The 21,991-nt window shown below is 41.7% G+C and overlaps 1 protein-coding gene across 1 annotated transcript in view; it reads left to right on the top strand.

The window, feature by feature from the left end:
* Positions 1 to 451: 451 nt before the first annotated feature.
* dipk2b (divergent protein kinase domain 2B) overlaps positions 452 to 21,991 on the top strand; it is a 42,537-nt gene continuing 20,997 nt past the window's right edge. Inside the window, exons 1-3 of the mRNA XM_072585173.1 lie at positions 452 to 768; positions 15,181 to 15,445; positions 18,863 to 19,036. Coding sequence (XP_072441274.1) covers positions 452 to 768; positions 15,181 to 15,445; positions 18,863 to 19,036 — 756 coding nt within the window. The remainder of the gene's footprint in view (positions 769 to 15,180; positions 15,446 to 18,862; positions 19,037 to 21,991) is intronic.

Below are 21,991 nucleotides of genomic sequence, written 5' to 3'. Positions count from 1 at the left end.
GAGAAGGAAAAATGCTAGCATCCATTAAGTGTTTAATTTTCCTAGTTATGACAAGGAAGCTGAAATTTTGTTGAATACTAAAACAGCAATCAGAAGGTCAACCATTAGAACCTTCCCTTCCAGAGTCCCGAAATCCATTGGCACTTAACTTAGAAATAATCATAGAGAGGTATCATTGCCCTGTTGGAAAAGCTTCCGGATAAAATCAGGATATCCTACCATTATGTGTAGCAGAGCAGATGAGTATGTTGAAGTTATTGTGCAGCATAGAGATAGCAGGAAAACAGATGCCATGTCCCAACACATTCCTGCACTGGAGTCGATGAGGAAGTGTCGCCATAGCAACTAAATTATCAGCATGCTCCATACTTCCTTTAAGAACAATCAACTAGAGGCTGATGGACTGACCAAAACGTCACACCTATTGTTGGGTTTACCTCAAAAATACTTCATGAACCATTCGCAAAAGTTGCACTTAACTTTCTGGAGAACGGTTGCTGCACACACAGTGAAGGGATATGAAGCAGTTTTAATGAAATATGAAAAGATGTGCGTGCAGAGCTTAGTAAATTTGTGGAGCTGTGCCATCTTGATCTTGATATCTCTGGAACCCTTGTCCCTAAGACTGAAAACAAGAGCTAAAGCGAGTGCTAATGTAACAAAGCTGAAACCAGTCTACAACTTTGGCAGGAACTTTCTGGGTTTGGACAAATGCAATGCCTGTATAGGAACATCGCTGTGCAGGAAGTTCTTCAAAGAAGAAATCAGGTGAGATTAGAGATAACACTGATTGCAGAACAATACTGACTGACTATAAACTCCTTATGGTATGAGAGCTAATTGTGTTCCAAATACTGTAAAATGCAATAAATTGTCTGAAGAAAAAAGCCTGGACCTTTCAAATTATGTATTCACATTGAAAATGAAATGTATGACACTAGCAATGTTCATGACTTTTCTGCGATAATGTATGGGATAAGTATTGGGAAATGCTACAATGCTCTCAACAATTTGATTTAATCCTGCCATTAGAGTTTCAGCCTAGTGTACAAATCTGACATTCATTGTCTTCAGCTAATGTTGCGCTTGTTTTGTAAAATGTTGAACATCACAGTATTGACAACTGAGAATTCACCCTTTTGGGTTTTCTAGCTCAACAGTTCAGGACTGAACTCCTCAAGAGCAGGGAATTGTTACAGGAGTTGGAGGTGCGATGGTGACAGAACTGGACAAGTCCAAGGGCAAAGCAGAGACCTCCTTTTATACAATGCTTTATTCAGAAACTATTCCAAGGATAGATATCAGTTCACTACTGCTGGTTTCTCTTTCTGATTTAAGGGAAATAAGTGAAACTGAAAATTTATTCATCCAAAAAAAAAAGAACCATTCCATAAAAATATGAGCATGACCTAAAATCCATTTTCTCCTATTGCTGTACACCTTCAGTAAGTGGCAGAATATTTGTTCCTGATCCCCTCAGAATGAGCATTGTTTCTGGATAATAGTGCTTTTGTTTTAACACCTCCTCAATCTATTTACTTGATTACAGTTCCTTGACCAATAGCCCACAATAATCATGAGATTAGCCCAAGTATGCTGCTGGAAATCTGATAATTAGTCAAAAGAAATGGGGTGAAATGGTCTATACCAGCAGCAAAAATGAGTCAGATATTTTCCAGTGTGAAGCAACTGCTGATTGGCTACAAACCCATTTCACAGTCCAGGTATTGACCATTTCAACCTCCCCAGAGAACGTTTCCTTCAGTAGATTCAGTTCGAGAACAGCAGGCAATCTATTGCAGGAGCAGTTGGAGGATTTTAACGTAAAATAAAGTTTCCATGAGAATTGATTTGTAATCCAAGATGGAGGGTGGGAAAAATTTCTGGCTGTAACAGCTGCTCCTTTTTTGAGGTATTTTAGGTGCTCGAGGTGATTTCCACGAATTCCAGGAGCAGCAATTACTGTTTTATACGCTGTTGCATTGTTTTGGAACATTGAAGAGAAAAAAAAAGTCAAAACAACAGCAGTTTTAAAAGGGAAAGGTACAGACAAAGACAGCACATAGTGAGGTCAGTGCAGGAGAGAGAGAGACAGACAGACGGAGAAACCCACAGTGCTAACTGACAGACCAGTGAACCTGTGGAGTTATTGCCTTTGCTGTTTGAATTCATGTATCGCTGGACATCGGAGTGCGTCTGGGAAAATCAACAAACAGTGAAATTCACAACTGATTGGGAGAGGTCACTGGACAGAGACAGATAAGCGGATGTTTTAAGTGTGGCCTTACAATAAATCTGCAGTAGTGAGTAGAATGAGTTATTTTTTGATTATATGTTTTATTGAAATATGTCTCCTGATTAAACTTAAAATATAAGCCATAACGATTAATTTAACATGGAGCAGTGTTTGTAGAGGAGTAAGACGGTGTTATTTTCTGGATCTGTAGATTGAAAGAAGCAAAAATGGCCTTTCATAGAGTGACATGCTCTTCTTGTCGGATGTGGGAGTTTAGGGAGAGTTTATGGGTTACTGAGGATTAAGCTGCAATAAATGCCGCTCATTGCGAATCCTATCAAATCAAATGGATCGTTTGGAGAGACAGTTAGAGGCAATGAGGAATTTACAAGAGCAAGGGGATGTGATGGATTGCAGTTATAGGAAGGGAGAAAAGTTGCAGATACAGTCACATAGATGGGTTAACTCCAGGAAAGGTAAGAGAGGTAGGCAGTTAGTACAGGAGTCTTTTGTGGCTATCCCCATCTCAAACAAGCATGCTGTTTTGGAAAATGTAGGGGGTGATGGATTCTCAGGGGAATGTAACGTGAACAGCCAAGTTTCTGGTATTGAGACTGGCTTGAATGCAATGAGGGGTACATCGGGTTCCAAGAGATCAATTGTGTTAGGGGACTCCCTAGTGCATGGCCAGCAATGAAGAATCAGAATAGTGTGTTGCTTCCCTGGTGCCAGGATCAAGGATGTCTCAGAGAGGGTGCAGAATGTTCTCACGGGGGAGAGGAGCCAGCAAGAGGTCATTGTCCATATTAGTCATCATAGGAAGGGAAAAGGTAGAGATTCTGAAGGGAGATAACGGAGAGTTCAGCAGGAATTTAAGAAGGAGGTCCTCGAGAATAGTAATATCTGGATTACTCTCAGTGCTACGAGCTAGTGAGAGCAGGAATAGGAGGATAGAGCAGATGAATGCATGGCTGAGGAGCTGGTGTATGGGAGAAGGATTCACATTTTTGAATCATTGAAATCTCTTCTGGGGTAGAAGTGATATGTACAAGAAGGATGAATTGCACCTAAATTGGAAGGGGATTAATATACTGGCAGGGAGATATGCTCGAACTGCTTGGGAGGATCTAAACTAGTAAGGTGGGGTGGGGGGATGGGACCCAGGGAGATAGAGAGGAAAGAGATCAATCCGAGACTGGTACAGTTGAGAACAGAAGCGAGTCAAACAGTCAGGGCAGGCAGGGACGAGGTAGGACTAATAAATTAAACTGCATTTATTTCAATGCAAGAGGCCTAACAGGGAGGGCAGCTGAACTCATGGCATGATTAGGAACATGGGACTGGGATATCAAAGCAATTACAGAAACATGGCTCAGGGATGGGCAGGACTGGCAGCTTAATGTTCCAGGATACAAATGCTACAGGAAGGATAGAAAGGGAGGCAAGAGAGGAGGGGAAGTGGCATTTTTGATAAGGGATAGCATTACAGCTGTGCTGAGGGAGGATGTTCCTGGAAATACATCCAGAGAAGTTATTTGGGTGGAACTGAGAAATAAGAAAGGGATGATCACCTTATTGGGATTGTATTATAGACCCCCTAATAATCAAAGGGAAATTGAGAAACAAATTTATAAGGAGATCTCAGTTATCTGTAAGTATAATAGGATGGTTATGGTAGGGGAATTTAACTTTCCAACATAGACTGGGATTGCCATAGTGTTAAGGGTTTTGATGGAGAGGAATTTCTTAAATACGTACAAGACAATTTTCTGATTCAGTATGTAGATGTACCTATGAGAGAAGGTGCAAAACTTGACCTACTCTTGGGAAATAAGGCAGGGCAGGTGACTGAGGTGTCAGCGAGGGAACACTTTGGGGCCAGCGACCATAATTCTATTCGTTTTAAAATAGTGATGGAAAAGGATAGACCAGATCTAAAAGTTGAAGTTCTAAATTGGAAAAAGGCCAATTTTGACCTGATGAGGCAAGAACTTTCAAAAGCTGATTGAAGGCAGATGTTCGTAGGTAAAGGATGGCTGGAAAATGGGAAGCCTTCAGAAATGAGATAAAGAAAGTCCAGAGAAAGTTTATTCCTGTTAGGGTGAAAGGGAAGACTGCTAGGTATAGGGAATGCTGGATGATTAAAGAAATTGAGGGTTTGATTAAGAAAAAGAAGGAAGCATATGTCAGGTACAGACAGGATAGTGAATCCTTAGAAGAGTATAAAGGAAGTAGGTGTATACATAAGAGAGAAATCAGGAGGGCAAAAAGGGGACAGGAGATAGCTTTGGCAAATAGAGTTAGGAAAATCCAAAGGGTTTTTACAAATACATCAAGGACAAAAGGGTAATGAGTGAGAGGGCCCCTCAAAGATCAGCAAGGCGGCCTTTGTTGTGAGCTGCAGGAGATGGGGGAGATACTAAACGAGTATTTTACATCGGTGTTTACTGTGGAGACGGACATGGAAGATAAAGAATGTTGGGAAATAGATGGTGACATCTTGAAAATGTCCATATTACAGAGGAGGAAGCACTGGATGTGTTGAAACTCATAAAAGTGGATAAATCCCCAGGACCGGATCAGGCTCTTCGGCCCAACAAGTCCACACCGACCCTCCAAAGAGCAACCCACCCAGACCCATTCCGCTACAATTACCCCTGACTAATGCACCTAACACTACTGGCAATTTAGCATGGCTAATTCACCTAACCTGCACATCTTTGGACGGCGGGAAGAAACCAAAGTACCCGGAGGAAACCCATGCAGACATGGGGAGAATGTGCAAACTCCATACAGACAGTCGCCCGAGGCAGGAATTGAACCCGGGTCCCTGGCACTGTGAGGCAGCAGTGCTAACGACTGAGCCACTGTGCCACCTTTATGCGGTGTATGCTAGAACTCTGTTGGAAGCCAGGGAAGTGATTGCTGGGCCTCTTGCTGAGATATTTGTGTCATCGATAGTCACAGGTGAGATGCTGGAAGACTGGAGGTTGGCTAACGCGGTGCCACTGTTTAAGAAGGGCAGTAAAGACAAGCCAGGGATCTATAGGCCAGTGAGCCTGACATGGGTGGTAGGTAAGTTGTTGGAGGGAATCCTGAGGGACAGGATATACATGCATTTGGAAAGGCAAGGACTGATTAGGGATAGTCAACATGGCTTTGTGCATGGGAAATCATGTCTCACAAACTTGATTGAGTTTTTTGAAGAAGTAGCAAAGAGGATTGATGAGGGCAGAGCAGTAGATGTGATCTATATGGACTTCAGTAAGGCATTCCACAAAGTTTCCCATGGGAGACTGATCAGAAAGGTTAGACCTCGTGGAATACAGGGAAAACTAGCCATTTGGTTACAGGACTGGCTCAAAGGTAGAAGACAGAGGGTGGTGTTGGAAGGTTGTTTTTCAGACTGGAGGCCTGTGAACAGTGGAGTGCCACAAGGATCGGTGCTGGGTCCACTATTTTTCATCATTTATATAAATGATTTGGATGCAAGCATAAGAGGTACAGTTAGCAAGTTTGCTGAAGACACCAAAATTGGAGGTGTAGTGAACAGCAAAGAGGGTTACCTCAGATTACAACAGGATCTGGACCAGATGGGCCAATGGGCTGAGAAGTGGCAGATGGAGTTTAATTCAGATAAATGTGAGGTGCTGCATTTTGGGAAAGCAAATCTAAGCAGTACTTATACACTTAATGGTAAGGTCCTAGGGAGTGTTGCTGAACAAAGAGACCTTGGAATGCAGGTTCATAGCTCCTTGAAAGTGGAGTCGCAGGTAGATAGGATAGTGAAGAAGGCATTTAGTATGCTTTCCTTTATTGGTCAGTGTATTGAGTAGAGGAGTTGGGACTGTACAGGATATTGGTTAGGCCATTGTTGGAATATTGCGTGCAGTCCTGGTCGCTTTCCTATCAGAAAGATGTTGTGAAATTCAAAAGGGTTCAGAAAGATTTACAAGGATGTTGCCAGGGTTGGAGGATTTGAGTTATAGGGAGAGGTTGAATAGGCTGGGGCTGTTTTCCCTGGAACGTCGGAGGCTGAGGGGCAACCTTGTAGAGGTTTATAAAATCATGAGGGGCATGGACAGGATAAATAGACAAAGTCTTTTCCCATGGGGTGGGCAAGTCCAGAACTAGAAGGCATAGGTTTAGGGTGAGAGGGGAAAGGTATAAGAGAGACCTACGGGGCAATTCTTTGACTCAGAGGTTGGTACATGTATGGAATGAGCTGCCAGGGGAAGTGGTGGAGGCTGGTACAATTGCAACATTTAAAAGGCATCTGGATGAGTATATGAATAGGAAGGGTTTGGAGGGATATGGACTGGGTGCTGGCAGATGGGACTAGATTGGGTTGGGATATCTGGTCAGCATGGACGGTTGGACCAAATGGTCTGTTTCCATGCTGTACATCTCTATGACTCTATGCTTGTACACAATAGTGGGGTCTGTTTTGAACAACTGTCACCTGGTATTTGGAGGAATGATGTATAGACCCCCTAATAGTAGCTGTATGGTAGGTAAGACAATAAATCAGGGGAGAATGGGAGCATGTCAAAAGGTAGTACATTTATCTTGGGTGACTTTAATCTTCATGTAGATTGGAAAAGTCAGAACGGCAGATATCACTACAAGGTAAAATGCAGAGAATGTATCTGGGATAGTTCCTGGGAACAATATGTTGTGGATTCAACCACGGATCAGCCTATTTTAGATCTTGTAATTTGTAATAAGGCAGGTTTAGGAAATGATTTACGACATAAATATCCCTTGGCAAACAGTGACCATTACATCTGGAATCTAGCATTTCATTTGAGAGAGAAACTTGTCTCGGAAACAGCTATGTAAAATTAAATTAGGATAATTTTAAAGGGATGAGGACAAACTGGTAGAGTTGCCTCAGAAGAAAGTTTGGCAGCAAAGATGGTTGAGCAACAATGGCAGACGTTTGAGAAAATAGTTTATACCTCACAACTAAGAACTATTCCAGTGCCAACCAAGGATTCTAGGGATGAGACAATCCAACCATTGTTAAGCAGAGAAATTAAGAATAACATCAAATTGAAAAAAAAAAGAAATACAATGTGGAAAAGATCGGCCATTGACCCAAATAAAGAAGAAAATAGCTACAGATAAATTTCCAAGTAATATCAAGGCAGATAGCAAGAGTTTCTCTAAAATATAAAAAGGAGGAAAGAGGCCAAAGTGGATGTAAATCCCCTTAGGGGAAATAATAATGAGAATTAGGAAATGGCAGAGGTGTTAACTAAATTATTTATAGTAGCCTTCATGGTAGAAGACGCTAATAACATTCCAAAACATTAAATTATCAAGGGGAATATGGGGGTTGAGGTCGATAAAATAACTGTCACCAGTGAGCAAGTACGAGGGAAACTAAAGATCAATAAGTCCACTGAATCTGATGGGATGCATGCAAGGATATGAACTGAAGTAGCTGTGGAGATAATGGTAATAATCTTCCAATAATCCTTAGATTCTAGAAAAGTGCTCGAAGTTTGGAAAATTGCCAATGTAACACTTCTATTCAACAGGGGAAGGAGACAAAAATAGATAACTGTAGGCCAGTTAGGCTAACATCTGTTATTAGGGAAATGTTAGAGTCTGTTATAAAAGATGAATATTGAGAAATACATAATATAACCAAACATTATCAGCATGGCTTACTGAGAGGGAAATCATGCCTGAGAAATGTATAGAATTCTTTGATGGTAACAAACCAGATAGATAAAGCAGAAGAAATGGATGTAATATATTTGCATTTTAAGTAAGCATTTGATAAGGTACCATTTGTGAGGTTACTTAATAAGATTAGAGCCTACAGTATTGGGGGTAATATGGATGGAGCATTGGCTAAGTAATAGAAAGCAGAGATTTGGGATAAGGAGGGAATTTTCAGGATGGGCAACCTGTAACTAGTGGAGTCATAGAAGGATCAGTGATGGGAACACAGTTATTTACAATATATATCTATGAATGAATTGCGTAAGGAAAGTGAATGCACTATACTCAAATTTGAGATGACACAAAAATAAACGGTATGCAAGTGGTGAGGATAATATTGTTATGGATCAGGTCAGAGCCCCTCACAACATTTTGAGAAGGTAGCTCAGACCCTTTTTAAATTTTTTTTTAGGTTGATGTAGAGTGGATATTCCAGGAGTGATGCAGCTGATCACATCACTCAGCTTTAAACAAAACAGAATTTAGTTAACACAACAGATGAAACACAAACAAAATAAAACAGAATTTAGAATAACTTCACTTATTTGATACCCAACTGACACCATATTGCAACTTAATGAAGCTATTCCAATCTTGCAACACCCCATAAACACACCCCTTGGCTAAAGGTAAATTCAAACACAAGTTCTTACAGGCAGGAGAGTCTTGAGAGAGAAAGTTCAAGTAAGATTCCTGTTGAAGCATGGAACCTCTTTTTACTGTCGCTGCTTCTCTGTTAAAGGTAGCTTCTGCCTCCCTGCTAAAACTAAACCAAACTGGGAAAAAAAACCTGACTGGGAGAACTGGCCACACCCCTGTCATTGTTCAAAGTAATAATTTCCAGTCAAATTGGCACCTCTGCCTTTACAACCTCTCAGAAAATAAACCAAGGACAACATAACCTTGTTAAAGTGGCAGCCATCATCACAATATAAAGAGCCTGCAGAAGGATATCGAAAGGTTAAGAAAATGGACAAAAGCTTGGAAAATGGAATATAATGTGGGACAACATGAATTTGTGTACTTGGCAAAAAGAACAATGAAACTGTACTTTTTTTAAATGGAGAAAGACTGCAGAAAGCTGCAGCACAGAAGAACTTGGGAGTTTTTGTGCATAAATAAGTCTGTGCACAAAAGGCCAGCATCCAAGTGCAGCAGGTAATACGACAGGAAAATGGAATGTTGGTCTTTTGTTCAAAGGGCATGCTGTATAAAGATAGTGTGAAGTCTTGCTAGAACTATAACAGTCACTAATTAGAAGACATCCAGAATGCTGTGAACAGTTTTGGCTTGCTCATGTGGGGAATGATACGCTGGCATTGAGATAGACCAGAGAACGTTTATGAGGTTGATCCAGGGTATGGAGGGATGACTTATGTGCAGAGGTTGAGTAAGTTGGACCTGTACTCAGTCTAAAGGAATGTTTGACAATGTTACCTCTCTTTACAATCATAGAGGTTTACAGGGCCCTTTGCTGTGCTGTAAACTGTCTATGAGTGGCAACTTTATTGAAACATACAAGTTTTTAAAGAATTTGACAGGGTTGATGAGGAGATGTTCTTTCCCCTTGTGGGAGAGTCTAGAAACAACATCATAATTCCACATGGTAGTCTGTTCCTGTAACTGTGTAATTTCCTTAACTATGTTCATTTATTCACATACATGCAGAGTATTTAGACTTCATTACTCTCTCCTTTATCCCCATCCCACTATTAACTTGCTCTTCTCTATAGGTCTCTTCCAGCATTTCATGCAACCTGGTATTGCTTTGTAATACTCTCTCCTGGTACTCAGATTCCTGCTGGTTTAAGCCTTTACCAGCAGCACCAGTAAAATGCCCCACCAGCAACTCAGTTCTGTTCCATTCCATTCATATGTAGCCATCTGGTTTGAACAGGTGTCATCTACCCCAGAGGCAGCCCAGTCCCACCTTTATACACCATCTTTCTGGAGACACATTCATTTGGCTTATCTCCCTAATTCTGTACACAGTTGCACATGGCACTGAGAGTGATTGAGAGATCACTGATGTAGATATCCTGCTTGCTAATTTTCCACCAGGCTTTCTAAATTCTGATTGCAGGACCCCATTCACATTCCTACCCATGTTGTTAGTACAATATGGGCCACAGACTCTAACTGTTTTCTCTCCCCAAGAAGAATCTCCTGCAGCTGTTCAATGACACCCTTGCCCAAGCACCAGGGAGGCAACAAACCATTCTGGCATCATATCAATGGCTGGAGAAGTTCTTATCTGGTTCCCCATCTAAAGAATTCCCCATCAGTCCTGCCCTTCCATTGTCCTCCTCCTCCTACTGTACAGCTCAGCCACCCATTATGCCATGGGCTTAGCTCTTGCTGTACTCTGCTGAGGGAGATTTCTGTAGACTCCTGTATGACCTGCCTGTTTCTCTCAGACCGTCTGGCAGTCACCCATTCCCTTTCTGTCTGCTTGCCCCAAATTGTAGTTGAACCATATCTCTGAATACACCATTCAAACTGTTCTCTGCCTCACAGATGCATCTTAATGACTCTAGCTGCTGAAATTGAGAGCTGAAACTTTCACAGTCAGTTATACTTGGTGTAAATGGGTTAGTCTGGATCATGAGAAATGCCACCTTTCTCTCCACACGCCAAAGGACTAGCATTCTCCTTAGCTGTCCTGCTGTACCTCAAGCTTGTACATTTTAATGAAGTAATTTAACTTTAGTTGCTTTCGCTTACTTAAACCTTATTCTAGGACTATTAATTATAAACTGGAGATTAGAAATAAATTGCAAAATTCCTCACCCTTACCACAAATCAGCTCCTTCTCCAGTGTCTAGAAATTCTTACTTCAACTGTATTCATCGAAAAGTTTAGGTTTTTCAAAATGACTGGAGTTCAAACCCAATCACTAACAGCAGCAGCTGGGCAACAACCAATCAATCATGACTTTGTTATGTCATTGTTATATTTGTTTTCCCCCAAACTCAGCAACTCGCTGAGCATAAAAACACAGGCAGGAGTGTGTTTTGGTTAATCTCAAGTTCCCTAAGGGTAGAACATGGGAGACAAAGCAAGAGTGAACAGAAATAGTCAAATTGAGGGATAACACAGGAATAGATGTGCATTTCAATTGCAGCAACTGAGGCAGGACTAGCATGAAGTGAAATTACAGAGCCAGGAATTAGCTGTCTGAGTAATAGTGCAGATATCTAGTTGGAGCTCATCTCAGCTCAAATATGGCATCAGAGTTGCAAACAGTCTGACTCAGCTGTAGACTTTTGAGAGCAGAGGGTTGGAGTTCCTCAGGGTAGTGTCATTGGTCCAACCATCTTCAGCTGCTTCACTGATGACCTTCCCTCCATCATAAGGTCAGAAGTGGGGACGTTTGCTAATGATTACACAATGTTCAGCAACATTCACGTCTCTCAGATACTGCAGTAGTCAATATTCAAATGTAGCAAGACCTGGACAAAATCCAGACTTGGTTTGACAAGTGTGAAGTAACATTCATGCTATATAAATGCTAGGCAATGAGCGTCTCAAATAAGAGATAATCTAATCTTGACATCCAATGGTGTTACCATCACTGAATCGCCCACTATCAACATCCTTGCGGTTATCATTGTCCAGAAACTCAGCTGGACTCACCATATTAACACAATGGCTACAAGGTATAAGTCAGGGGTGTGATGGAATACTCCCCACTTGCTTGGATGTTACCATCCAGGACACTAGATTGCCACAGATATCCACTCCCTCCACCATCAACGCTTAGTAGCAGCAGTGTGTTTTATTTACAGGGTGCACTGCAGAAATTCACCAAAGATCCTTCCAAATCCATAACCACTTCTATCCAGGAGGACAAGGGCAGCAGGTACTTGGGAACACCACCTGCAAGTTCCCCTCCAAGCCACTCACCACCCTGACTTGGGAAGATATTGCTGTTTCCTTCACTGTCACAGGGTCAAAATACTGGAATTCCATCCCTAATCGCATTGTGGGTCAACCAACGACACTTGGACTGGAACACCACCACCTTCTCAAGGACAACTAGGACAGGCTAATATATATTGGCCAGCATTCCACAAATAGTAAGAAATGAAGTAAGGTCAGATGACGTAAAATCTGTGTAGGTAGAATTGAGGAATCGCAAAGGTTTAAAAAAAACATAGTTGGGGGTTATATATAGGCCTCCAAATAGTAGTTAGAAGCTGAGGCAGAGAATACACCAGGAGTTAGAAAAGATGTGTAGGAAAGGCAAAGTTATCATGGGGGATATCAACATACAGGTGGACTGGTAGTGGAGTGCAAGAAAAGGAATTTGTGGAATATCTATGAAATGGCTTTTTGGAACAGCTTATGGTGGAGCCCACGAGGGAACAGGCAATATGGGATTTTGTGTTGTGCAATGACGAGACTTGATAAGGGAGCTGAAGCTGAAGGAACCCTTCAGAGATAGTGACCACAATATGGTTGAATATACTCTGCAGTTTGAGAGGGAGAAGATAGAATCAGAGGTAACTGTATTACAGCTGAATAAAGACAACAATAGAAGTATGAGGGAGGAGTTGGGTAGAATAGACTGGGAGAGAAGCCTAGCAGGGAAGACAATGGAACAGTAAGGGCAGGAGTTTCTGGGAGTAATTTAGGAGACACGCACAGATTCATCCCGAGGAAAAAGAAGCATGGTACAGGGAAGATGAAGCAATCATGGCTGACTAAGGAAGTCAGGGATAGCAAAAGAGCCAGTGAGAAAGAATACAATTTGGCAAAAGGCAGTGAGAAACCATAGGATTCGGAAGCTTACAAAGACCAACGGAGGGCAACAAAAGAATAAGGAAGGAAAGAGGAGATTAAATAGGAGGGTAAACTAGTCAGTAATATAAAGGAAGACTGTAAGAGATTCTTTAGATATAGAAAAGGCAAAAGAGAGGCAAAAGTGGACATTGGGCCATTGGAAATTGATGATGGAGAGATAGTAGTGGGGAACAAGGAAATGGCTGAATCTTCCATCAGTCTTCATGGTGGAAGATGCAAATAATATCCCAACAATCAAGAGAGTGAGGGGGCAGAGCTGGGTAAGGCGGTCATCACCAAGGAGAAGTGCTAGAAAAACTGAATGGCCTTTAGGTGGATAAATAACCTGGACCAGATGGACTACACCTCAGAGTTCTAAGGGAGGTAGCTGAAGAGAGAGTGAAAGCGTTAGTGGTGATCTTTCAGGAATTGCTAGATACAGGGAGGGTCCCAGAGGACTGGAAAATCTCTAAAGTGACACACCTGTTTAAACAAGGAGTAAGGCAAAAATGGAAAATTATAGGATGATTAGCCTAATCTTGATTCTGGAATCCATTGTGAAGGATGAGATTTCTGAATACTTGGAAGTGTATAGTAAAATAGGGCAGAGCCGGCATGGTTTCACCAAGGGGAGGTCATGTCTGACAAATCGGCTAGAATTCTTTGAGGAAGTAACGAGCAGGTCAAACCAAGGAGAGCCAATGGATGTTATCTACCTGGACTTTAAGAAGGCCTTTGACAAGGTTCCACACAGGAGGCTACTGAGTAAGATAAGGGCCCTTGGTGTTAGAGGCAAGGTGCTAACATGGACAGAAGCCTGGCTGTCTGGCAGAAAGCAGAGACTGAGGATAAAAGGGTCTTTTTCAAGATGGCAGCCGGTGACAAATGATGTTCCGCAAGGCTCAGTGTCAGGACCACAACTTTTCACTTTATACATTAATGATCTAGATGAAGGAACTGAGGGCAATCTGGCGAAGTTTGCGGATGATACAAAGATAGGTAAAGGGGCAGGTAGCCTTGAGGAGGCGGGGAGGCTGCAGAAGGATTTGGACAGATTAGGAGAATTGGGAAAGAAGTGACAGATGGGGTACAAGATAGGAAAATGTGAGGCTGTGCACTTTGGTAGGAAGAATAGATGCATGGACTGTTTTCTAAATGGGGAGAAAATTCAGAAGTCTAAAGTGCAAAGAGACTTGGGAGTTCTTGTCCAGGATTTGCTCAAGATAAGCTTGCGGGTTGTGCAGCAGTTAGGAAATCAAATGGCATTTATTTTGAGAGGACTTGAATATAAAAGCAGGAATGTACCTCTGAGGCCTTATATAATCTTGGTCAGACCACATTTGGAGTACTGTGCACAGTTTTGGGCCCCATATCTCAGGAAGAATGCACTGGCCCTGGAGTGTGTTCAGAGGAGTTCACAGGAATAGTCCCAGCAATGAAATGCTTAACATAGAGGAACGTTTAAGGACTCTGGGTTTATACTTGATTGAATTCAGAAAGATGAGGGGGAATGTAATTGAAACTTACAGAATACTGAATAGTCTGGACAGAGTGGATGATGGGAAGATGTTTTCATTGGTAGGAGAGAATAGGACCCGAGGGCACAGCTTTGGAGTAAAGGGAAGACCTTTTAGAACAGAGATAAGGAGAAACATCTTCAGCCAGAGAGTGGTGAATCCATGAAATTCATTGCCATTGAAGGCTGTGGAGGCCAGGTTATTGAGTATATTTAAGACGGAGATAGATAGGTTCTTGATTGTCAAAGGGACCAAGGCTTACAGGGAGAAAGCAGGAGAATGGGGTTGAGAAACTTATCAGTGATGATTGAATGGTGGAGCAGACTCAATGGGCTGAATGGCCTGGTATCTGCTCCTATGTCTTATGATGTTATGGTCTTATATAAAAATACTTTGGCTACTACTGGATATTTTAAAATGGAACACGCCAAGTGCAGTCCCTCCTAACTGGATAATGGTGGAAAGGCATTGGGCAGGGATAGTGTGTCCAACTGTGACAGATGCTGCAGAGAGGTCAAGAACAATGAGAATGCTTAGCTAACCTTTGTCAAAGTCACATTGGACGTCATTTGTGAGATTGACAAGAGTTGTTTCATGTAATGGTAGAGGCCTGATTTCAAGAATTCAAAATGCAGTTCAATTCAAAGTCAATTTGACTTCTGTCAACAGCTCAAAGAACGCCATACATTGAAGAACTAAACTTCATTTTTGTCATGACCAATTGAATTCTGCAACAAGGTCTGTGAATTTGTTTGACGTCATAAATAAACAGATTTATGGTGAAAGAACAAAGATGTATAAGATGTTCGTGAATTATACAATAGTAAGGTATAACGTTCTACTCCATTCATAAACCCAGCTCTCATGTCTCAACATCTGTAACACAAATAACATGACTGTTTGCAGGTTTGAAAACTGGCTATCTGCAGGTTTAAAACTCCCTCCTAGCCACAAGACAACGTACTTTGCGAATTACACTGCTGATACGGAGAACTGGAAGCCAGTCATCATCTCTCGGTTACAAAGCAAGTTTCAAGATGAACTTTCTGATTGGAAAATTTGCACCTCAGCTTCAAAGAAAGCCACATGCAGCATTGAGAATGTTCTGAGAAACACTCAACGATTCCAGAAGTGGCTGGCAGCTGATCGGCTGACTGCTGATTTAGTTCAGGTACCTTTCTGGATCAGTAGGTCTGGAATATATGACCAAATTTATTCAATTATATTAAACTAAGATGATCAAGTGTCTGTTTTATATCAGGCAAGAAACAAGTAATCATCAGTCAAGTTTGAGAGCTGTAGAAGTGAGCTGCCACAACTTAAAAAATCAAATTAAATAAACCATGTTTTGTAACTGTGTGCAGTGGACAGTATGAAATTGTTAGGTAACAACAGGATAGACAATGAAGGGAGATGTACAGACATTATAAGAACATTGTTGAATCCTACTGAATCATGTAGGAGTGAAACATTCCTGAAGATGCTGCTCATCACTGAATGATGAGAGGTAGCAGGCTCACTGGTTAGCACTGTTGCCTCATAGCACCAGGGACCCCAGTTCGATTCCTGCCTCCGGTGACTGTCTGTGTGGAGTTTGCACATTCTCCCCGTGTCTGTGTGTATTTCCTCCGGGTGCTCCGGTTTTCTCCCAGAGTCCAAAGATGTGCAGGCCAGGTGAATTGCCTATGCTAAATTGCTTGTAGTGCAATGTATTAGTCAGAGGGAAATAGGTCTGGGTGGGTTACTCTTCAGAAGGTTGGTGTGGACTTGTTGGGCCGAATGGCCTGTTTCCACACTATGGATAATCTAATCTAATCACTGATCCAAAGTTCTTAACTACAATACCCTCATAAAAGTAACCATTATCACAGATTCCTTGGGGCAAATTGGCTAGAGACCTGGTGTGGATTAGATTAGTGCCGATAGCATGGAGTTTGATTCCTGTACCATCTGGGCTGGATTCAGGGTCTGCTTCCATGCCCTACCGAGGGGGAGGATCCTGGTGCATGGGGTCAGCAAACAGAACCAAGGAAGATGTCCCAGTTACACAGTCACAGAGTCAGAGAGATGTACAGCAGGGAATCGGATCCTTCAGTCCAACCCGTCCATGCTGACCAGATATCCCAACCCAATCTAGTCCCATTTACCAGCACTTGGCCCTTCCAACTCTAAACTCTTCCTATTCATATACCCAACCAGATGCTATTTAAATGTTGCAATTGTCCGAGCCTCCACCACTTCCGCTGGCAGTTGATTCCATACACATACCACTCTCTGCATGAAAAAGTTGCCCCTTAGGTCCCTTGTATATCTTTTTCCTCTCACCCTAAACCTTATGATCTCTAGTTCTGGACTCCCCCCACCCCAGGGAAAATACTTTGTCTATTTACTCTATCCACGCCCCTGATGATTTTATAAATCTCTCTAAGGTCACCCCTCAGCCTCTAGCGCTCCAGTGAAAATAGCACTAGCCTATTCAACCTCTCAAACTCTCCAATCCTGGCAATATCCTTATAAATCTTTCCCGAACCCTTTCAAGTTTCACAAAATCTTTCCGATAGGAGGGAGACCAGAATTGTACACAATATTCCCAAAGTGGTCTAACCAATGTCCTGTACAGCCACATGACCTCCCAATTCCTGTACTCAATACTCCGACCAATTAAAGGAAAGCATACCAAATGTTTTCTTCACTATCCTATCTATCTATGACGGCACTTTCAAAGAACTATGAACCTGCACTCCAAGGTCTCTTTGTTCAGCAACACTCCTCAGGACCTTACCATTAAGCATATTAGTCCTACCTGATTTGCCTTTCCAAACTGCAACACCTCACATTTATCTAAATTAACCTGCATCTACCACACCTCAGCCCTTTGGCTCATCCAATCAAGATCCTCTTGCCACTCTGAGGTAATCTTCTTTGCTGTCCACTACACCTCCAATTAGATTAGATTAGATTACATTACATGACAGTGTGGAAACAGGCCCTTCAGCCCAACAAGTCCACACCGACCCACCGAAGCGCAACCCGGAGGAAACCCATGCAGACACGGGGAGAAAGTGCAAACTCCACACAGTCAGTCGCCGGAGGCGGGAATTGAATTCGGGTCTCTGGCGCTGTGGGGCAGCAGTGCTAACCACTGTGCCACCGTGCCGCCCATTCTGGTGTCATCTGCAAACTTGACCTATTCTTGGGAAATAGGGCAGGGCAGGTAACTGAGGTGTCAGTGGGGGAGAACTTTAGGGCTAGTGACCATAGTTCTATTTGTTTTAAAATAGTGATGGAAAAGGATAGACCACATCTTAATGTTAAATTTCTAAATCGGAGGAAGGCCAATTTTGACAGCATTAGGCAAGAACTTTCAAAAAGTTGATTAGGGGTTGATGTTCACAGGTAAATGGATGGCTGGAAAATTAGAAGCCTTCAAAAATGAGATAATGAGAGTCCAGAGACAATATGTTCCTGTTAGGGTGAAAGGCAAGGCTGGTAGGTGCAGAGAATACTGGATGACTAAAGAAATTGAGGTTTTGAAGAAGGAAGCATTTGTCAGGTATAGGCAGGAGAGATCAAGTGAATCCTCACAATAGGTGTACACTTAAGCGGTAAATCAGGAGGGCAAAAAGGGGAATGAGATAGCTTTGGCAAAGAGAGTTATAAAAACCCTTTGGATTCTCCTTAAGGACAAAAAGGTAACTAGGCAGAGAATAGAGCCCCTCAAACATCAGCAAGGCGGCCTTTGTGTGGAGCCACAGGAGTTGGGGGAAGAATCTAAATGAATATTTTGCATCAGTGATTACAGTGGAAAAGGACATGAAAGATATAGAAAGTGGGGAAATAGATGGTGACATTTTGAAAAATGTCCATATTACAGAAGAGGAAGTGCTGGATGTCTTGAAATGCATAAAGGTGGATAAATGCCCAGGACCTGATCAGGTGTACCCTAGAACTCTGGGAAGCTAGGGAAGTGACTGCTGGACCCTTGCTGAGATATTTGTATCATCAATAGTCACAGGTGAGGTGACGGAAGATTGAAGGTTGGCTAATATAGTGCCACTATTTAAGAAGGGTGGTAAGGACAAGCCAGGTAACTATAGACCAGTGAACCTGTTATAAATTGTTTTCAGCTTTGTAAAACTTAAATAAATTTAAATGAATATATTTTATTTGGCTTGCTGTCAATTAGAATTCTTCAACATTCAAAACTGTTTGATGGTAACATAGTTCCTGGATACCTGGAGATCCATTTGACTTATGCCTAATTCAGTCTAATGTTGGGATATCCATGCTGCAGAGATCAATAGCTATTTGTCGGCAGCTTTCCTCAAGGTATGCAGCAAGTCGTTTCATTGCTGCCTGATAAATCTGAGCCAAAACGGTCTCATCTGATGTCTGTCAAAATACAGGACAGGACTCACCCAGCTATTGATTATCCAGGATAAGGAGGAAAGAAGAGCACGAACAACACTGAAATCAGAATAATTTACTATCAGCAGAGTGCTTCTAGTTTTAGTTAATATTTCTGAATTCCGGTGTATAACCTTTGTTGGGTTTTTTGTCTACTGCCACATATTGTTTTGAACTACAGAATCTCCCTAGCCCTTTGTTGAGATGTCCATCCCAACGACTGTTGGACCGGATTGTTCGGCGTTACGCTGAAGTGAGGGACTCGGGCAGTGTCCTGATGCGCCAGTTCACTGATCGGGATAAACTCCGTCTGCTCTACACCTTGTCTGTCAACACCCACCCCATCGTACTGCAGGTACAACTCTTTACTGCTACTGGTCACTTTTAATATCAACCCTCTCTCACTGAATAAGCTACAAATTCAATGCTGGAATCAAATCTAATGATAAAAAGACTTAAAATATTTGTTTATGATATGTGCTTTGTCTTTGAGATGAATCAGATTAGATCCCCTACAATATGAAACAGGCCCTTCAGCCCAACAAGTCCACACCAACCCTTCAAAGAGTAACCCACCTATACCCATTCGCCATATTTACCCCTGGCTAATGCACTGAACACTATGGGCGATTTAGCACGGCCAATTCACCTGGCCCGCACATTTTTGGACAGTGGGAGGAAACTTACGCAGAGACAGGGAGAATATGCAAACTCCACACAGTCACCCAAAGTGGGAATCGAACCCGGGTCCCTGGCACTGTGAGACAGCAGTGCTAACCATGGGGCCACTGTACCACCCTAATTAGAAATAATAAATTATCAAGCAAATTCAATAATACCAAATATTCAAGTGGACTATCAAGAATTTACAAAGCGATGTCTCCTGGGTAAACCTAAGAATGCATTTAATAATGAAATTCAAAGCTGCCCATTCTGTCTTAAGAAATTGTTAAAGCTCCCTGGAATTGAGTTTAATGAAACAAAGAATAATGGAGAACTGAGAATCTTATTAGAATACATTCACAAAGCAAAATATCAATGAAATTAAAAGGAGTAGAAGTTGACAAAATCGCTGAACCTGATGGCTCATATCCTAGAGTGTTAAAGAAGCTTGTTGCAGAGAAAGTGGATGTATTAAACATCTCCTGTGTCAGCTCTTCTGCAGCTAAAATCCTCACCCATGATTTCACTGCCTCCAGATTCAACAACTCTTCTGTCTGTCCTCACATTCTGCTCTCAGTAAATGTGAAGTGATTTAAAACTCTGCTGCCAGTGTTCTTACTCATTGTCCTTAGTTCCACCACCCCCTCCACCCCAATTCACCCACCATCCCGCTCCTCCCAGGCTAACGTTATCTCCTGGTCAAACAACATCTCAATTTTCATTTCGCATGCTTCTTTTCAAATTTTTTTAAATAGTTCGTGTCCTCACTCAGGAAGCAAGGAACTCATACCCATTGGTTAAGGGCAATGGTGGAGGCTCCTCTATCTTTGCTCCATGTTCTATTACCAGAATGAGTTTTATTTACGTGCTCTTGTTCCAAAGCATTATCGAGAACCATATCAATTCTTCATTAGTGTTCAGGTTATATTTGCCCCTCTGTGATGCCCCACAACATGTGCACCTCAGGATTTAGTACAACAACAATGAATGGAAGCTCCTGGAGTTGTAAGTGTGTCCTGTGGGGATTACAATGCAGCCCATTAAACATTACATGCTGCAGGCTACACCATCTGCAAATGCTCACCCTAACCATCTTGATGCATAGGGGTGAAGTCCCTTCCACTCAGCCAGGAGGCCCAGCTACAAGTCCCACACCACATTAGTGATTTATAATAGCATCTCTGAACAGCTTGATCAGAAATAAGTCTCCCTAATTAGCATTGCTTATTTGATTATAATCTATGCTTCATCAAGTTGGTTTATTTTGGTTTTTTTAAAATAAATTGTCTGAACTTATTTAAATTTAATCGTCTCATTTATCTTATTTTAGGTTTAAGGTTTACGTGTAAACGTGTGCACTGACCAACTTGTTTTCAGTTGTTGTATCACTCTTGTGTTGATTACCTCTCTCTCTCTCTCTGCTGCGAAGCCATGCTGCTGTTTAAATGCTTATCTATGTCCCACACCCTCCCGATACCCTGAATGTAATTGGGTAATGATCATCATGAATTACCTTGATTCCAGAAGGGATTCCCACATTGGAACACTGTAAATATAACGCTGTTGTTCAAAAGGAGGAGGAAATGTAAAACAATGAATTATTAGCCAGTTATTTTGGCACCAGCAGTTGGGATAATGTTAGAATACGTTAAGGGAGTGATGATAGGGCACTTGTAAAATCATAAAACAATTAGGTAGAGTCAGTACAGTGTTTTGAATGGAAATTTCTGGTTGACAGATATATTAGGTTTTTGAGGTTGCAACTAATGGGGTAGTTGAATGGAAACCTGCCAATGTAATATATTTTGATCGACAGAAGACATTCAATAAGATGTCACACAAGCAATCCTTACATAAAAATAATACACATGAAATTATTGGTAAAACAGTAGCATGGGTTGGGGAATAGTTAACGAACAGGAAGCAGTGTAAGAGTGAAAAGGCACAATGGATATAACTAGTGGAGCATTGAAAGAATCAAAACTGAGATCGTTGCTATTTATAATCTGTATGCATGAATTATATGTGGGACTTGAGACTAGCAAATCCAAGTTTGCTGATGTTATAAAGTGTGGTGGGAAATGAACTATGAGGAGGATGCAAGTAAACATAGACCACTTAGTGAGTGTGTAAGGCGGCAGCAGATGGAGTATTACTTAGGGGCAGTGCAAAAGTGTACACTTTGGAAGGACAAGTGAAAAGCAGAGTACTTTTTAAATGCTGGGAGATTATTAAATGTTGATGTGCAGGAGTTTAGGTCCAGTTTAGATCCTTTCTGAAGTGCTGCATCAGAAAGGATGCAGGAAAGATTCATGACGATGGCTTCAGGAATGAGGAACTTCACCTATGTGGATAGATTGGAGAAACTGGGGGTTTTCACCCTGGAAAAGTGGACTTGATATAACTGTTCAACATCATGATCAGTAGGAAGTCAGAAACTGCTCCCCTTGGCAGAATGATCCTGAACCAGAGGATACAGCTTCAAGGTGGTTGGTAAAGAAGTGAAACTTTTTATGCAGCAAGTGATTAGGATCTGGAAAACAAAGTCTGCAAGTATGATGAAAACAGGGTCAATTAAAATTTTCAAAAGACAATTGGATAATTATCTGAAAAGAGAAAAACTGCAGGGAAAATGGATAGTGGGAGA

The sequence above is a fragment of the Chiloscyllium punctatum genome, chromosome 15, assembly GCF_047496795.1.
Source record: "Chiloscyllium punctatum isolate Juve2018m chromosome 15, sChiPun1.3, whole genome shotgun sequence".
In the NCBI taxonomy this organism is placed as follows: domain Eukaryota; kingdom Metazoa; phylum Chordata; class Chondrichthyes; order Orectolobiformes; family Hemiscylliidae; genus Chiloscyllium; species Chiloscyllium punctatum.
This window is presented reverse-complemented; position numbering and strand designations above follow the sequence as displayed.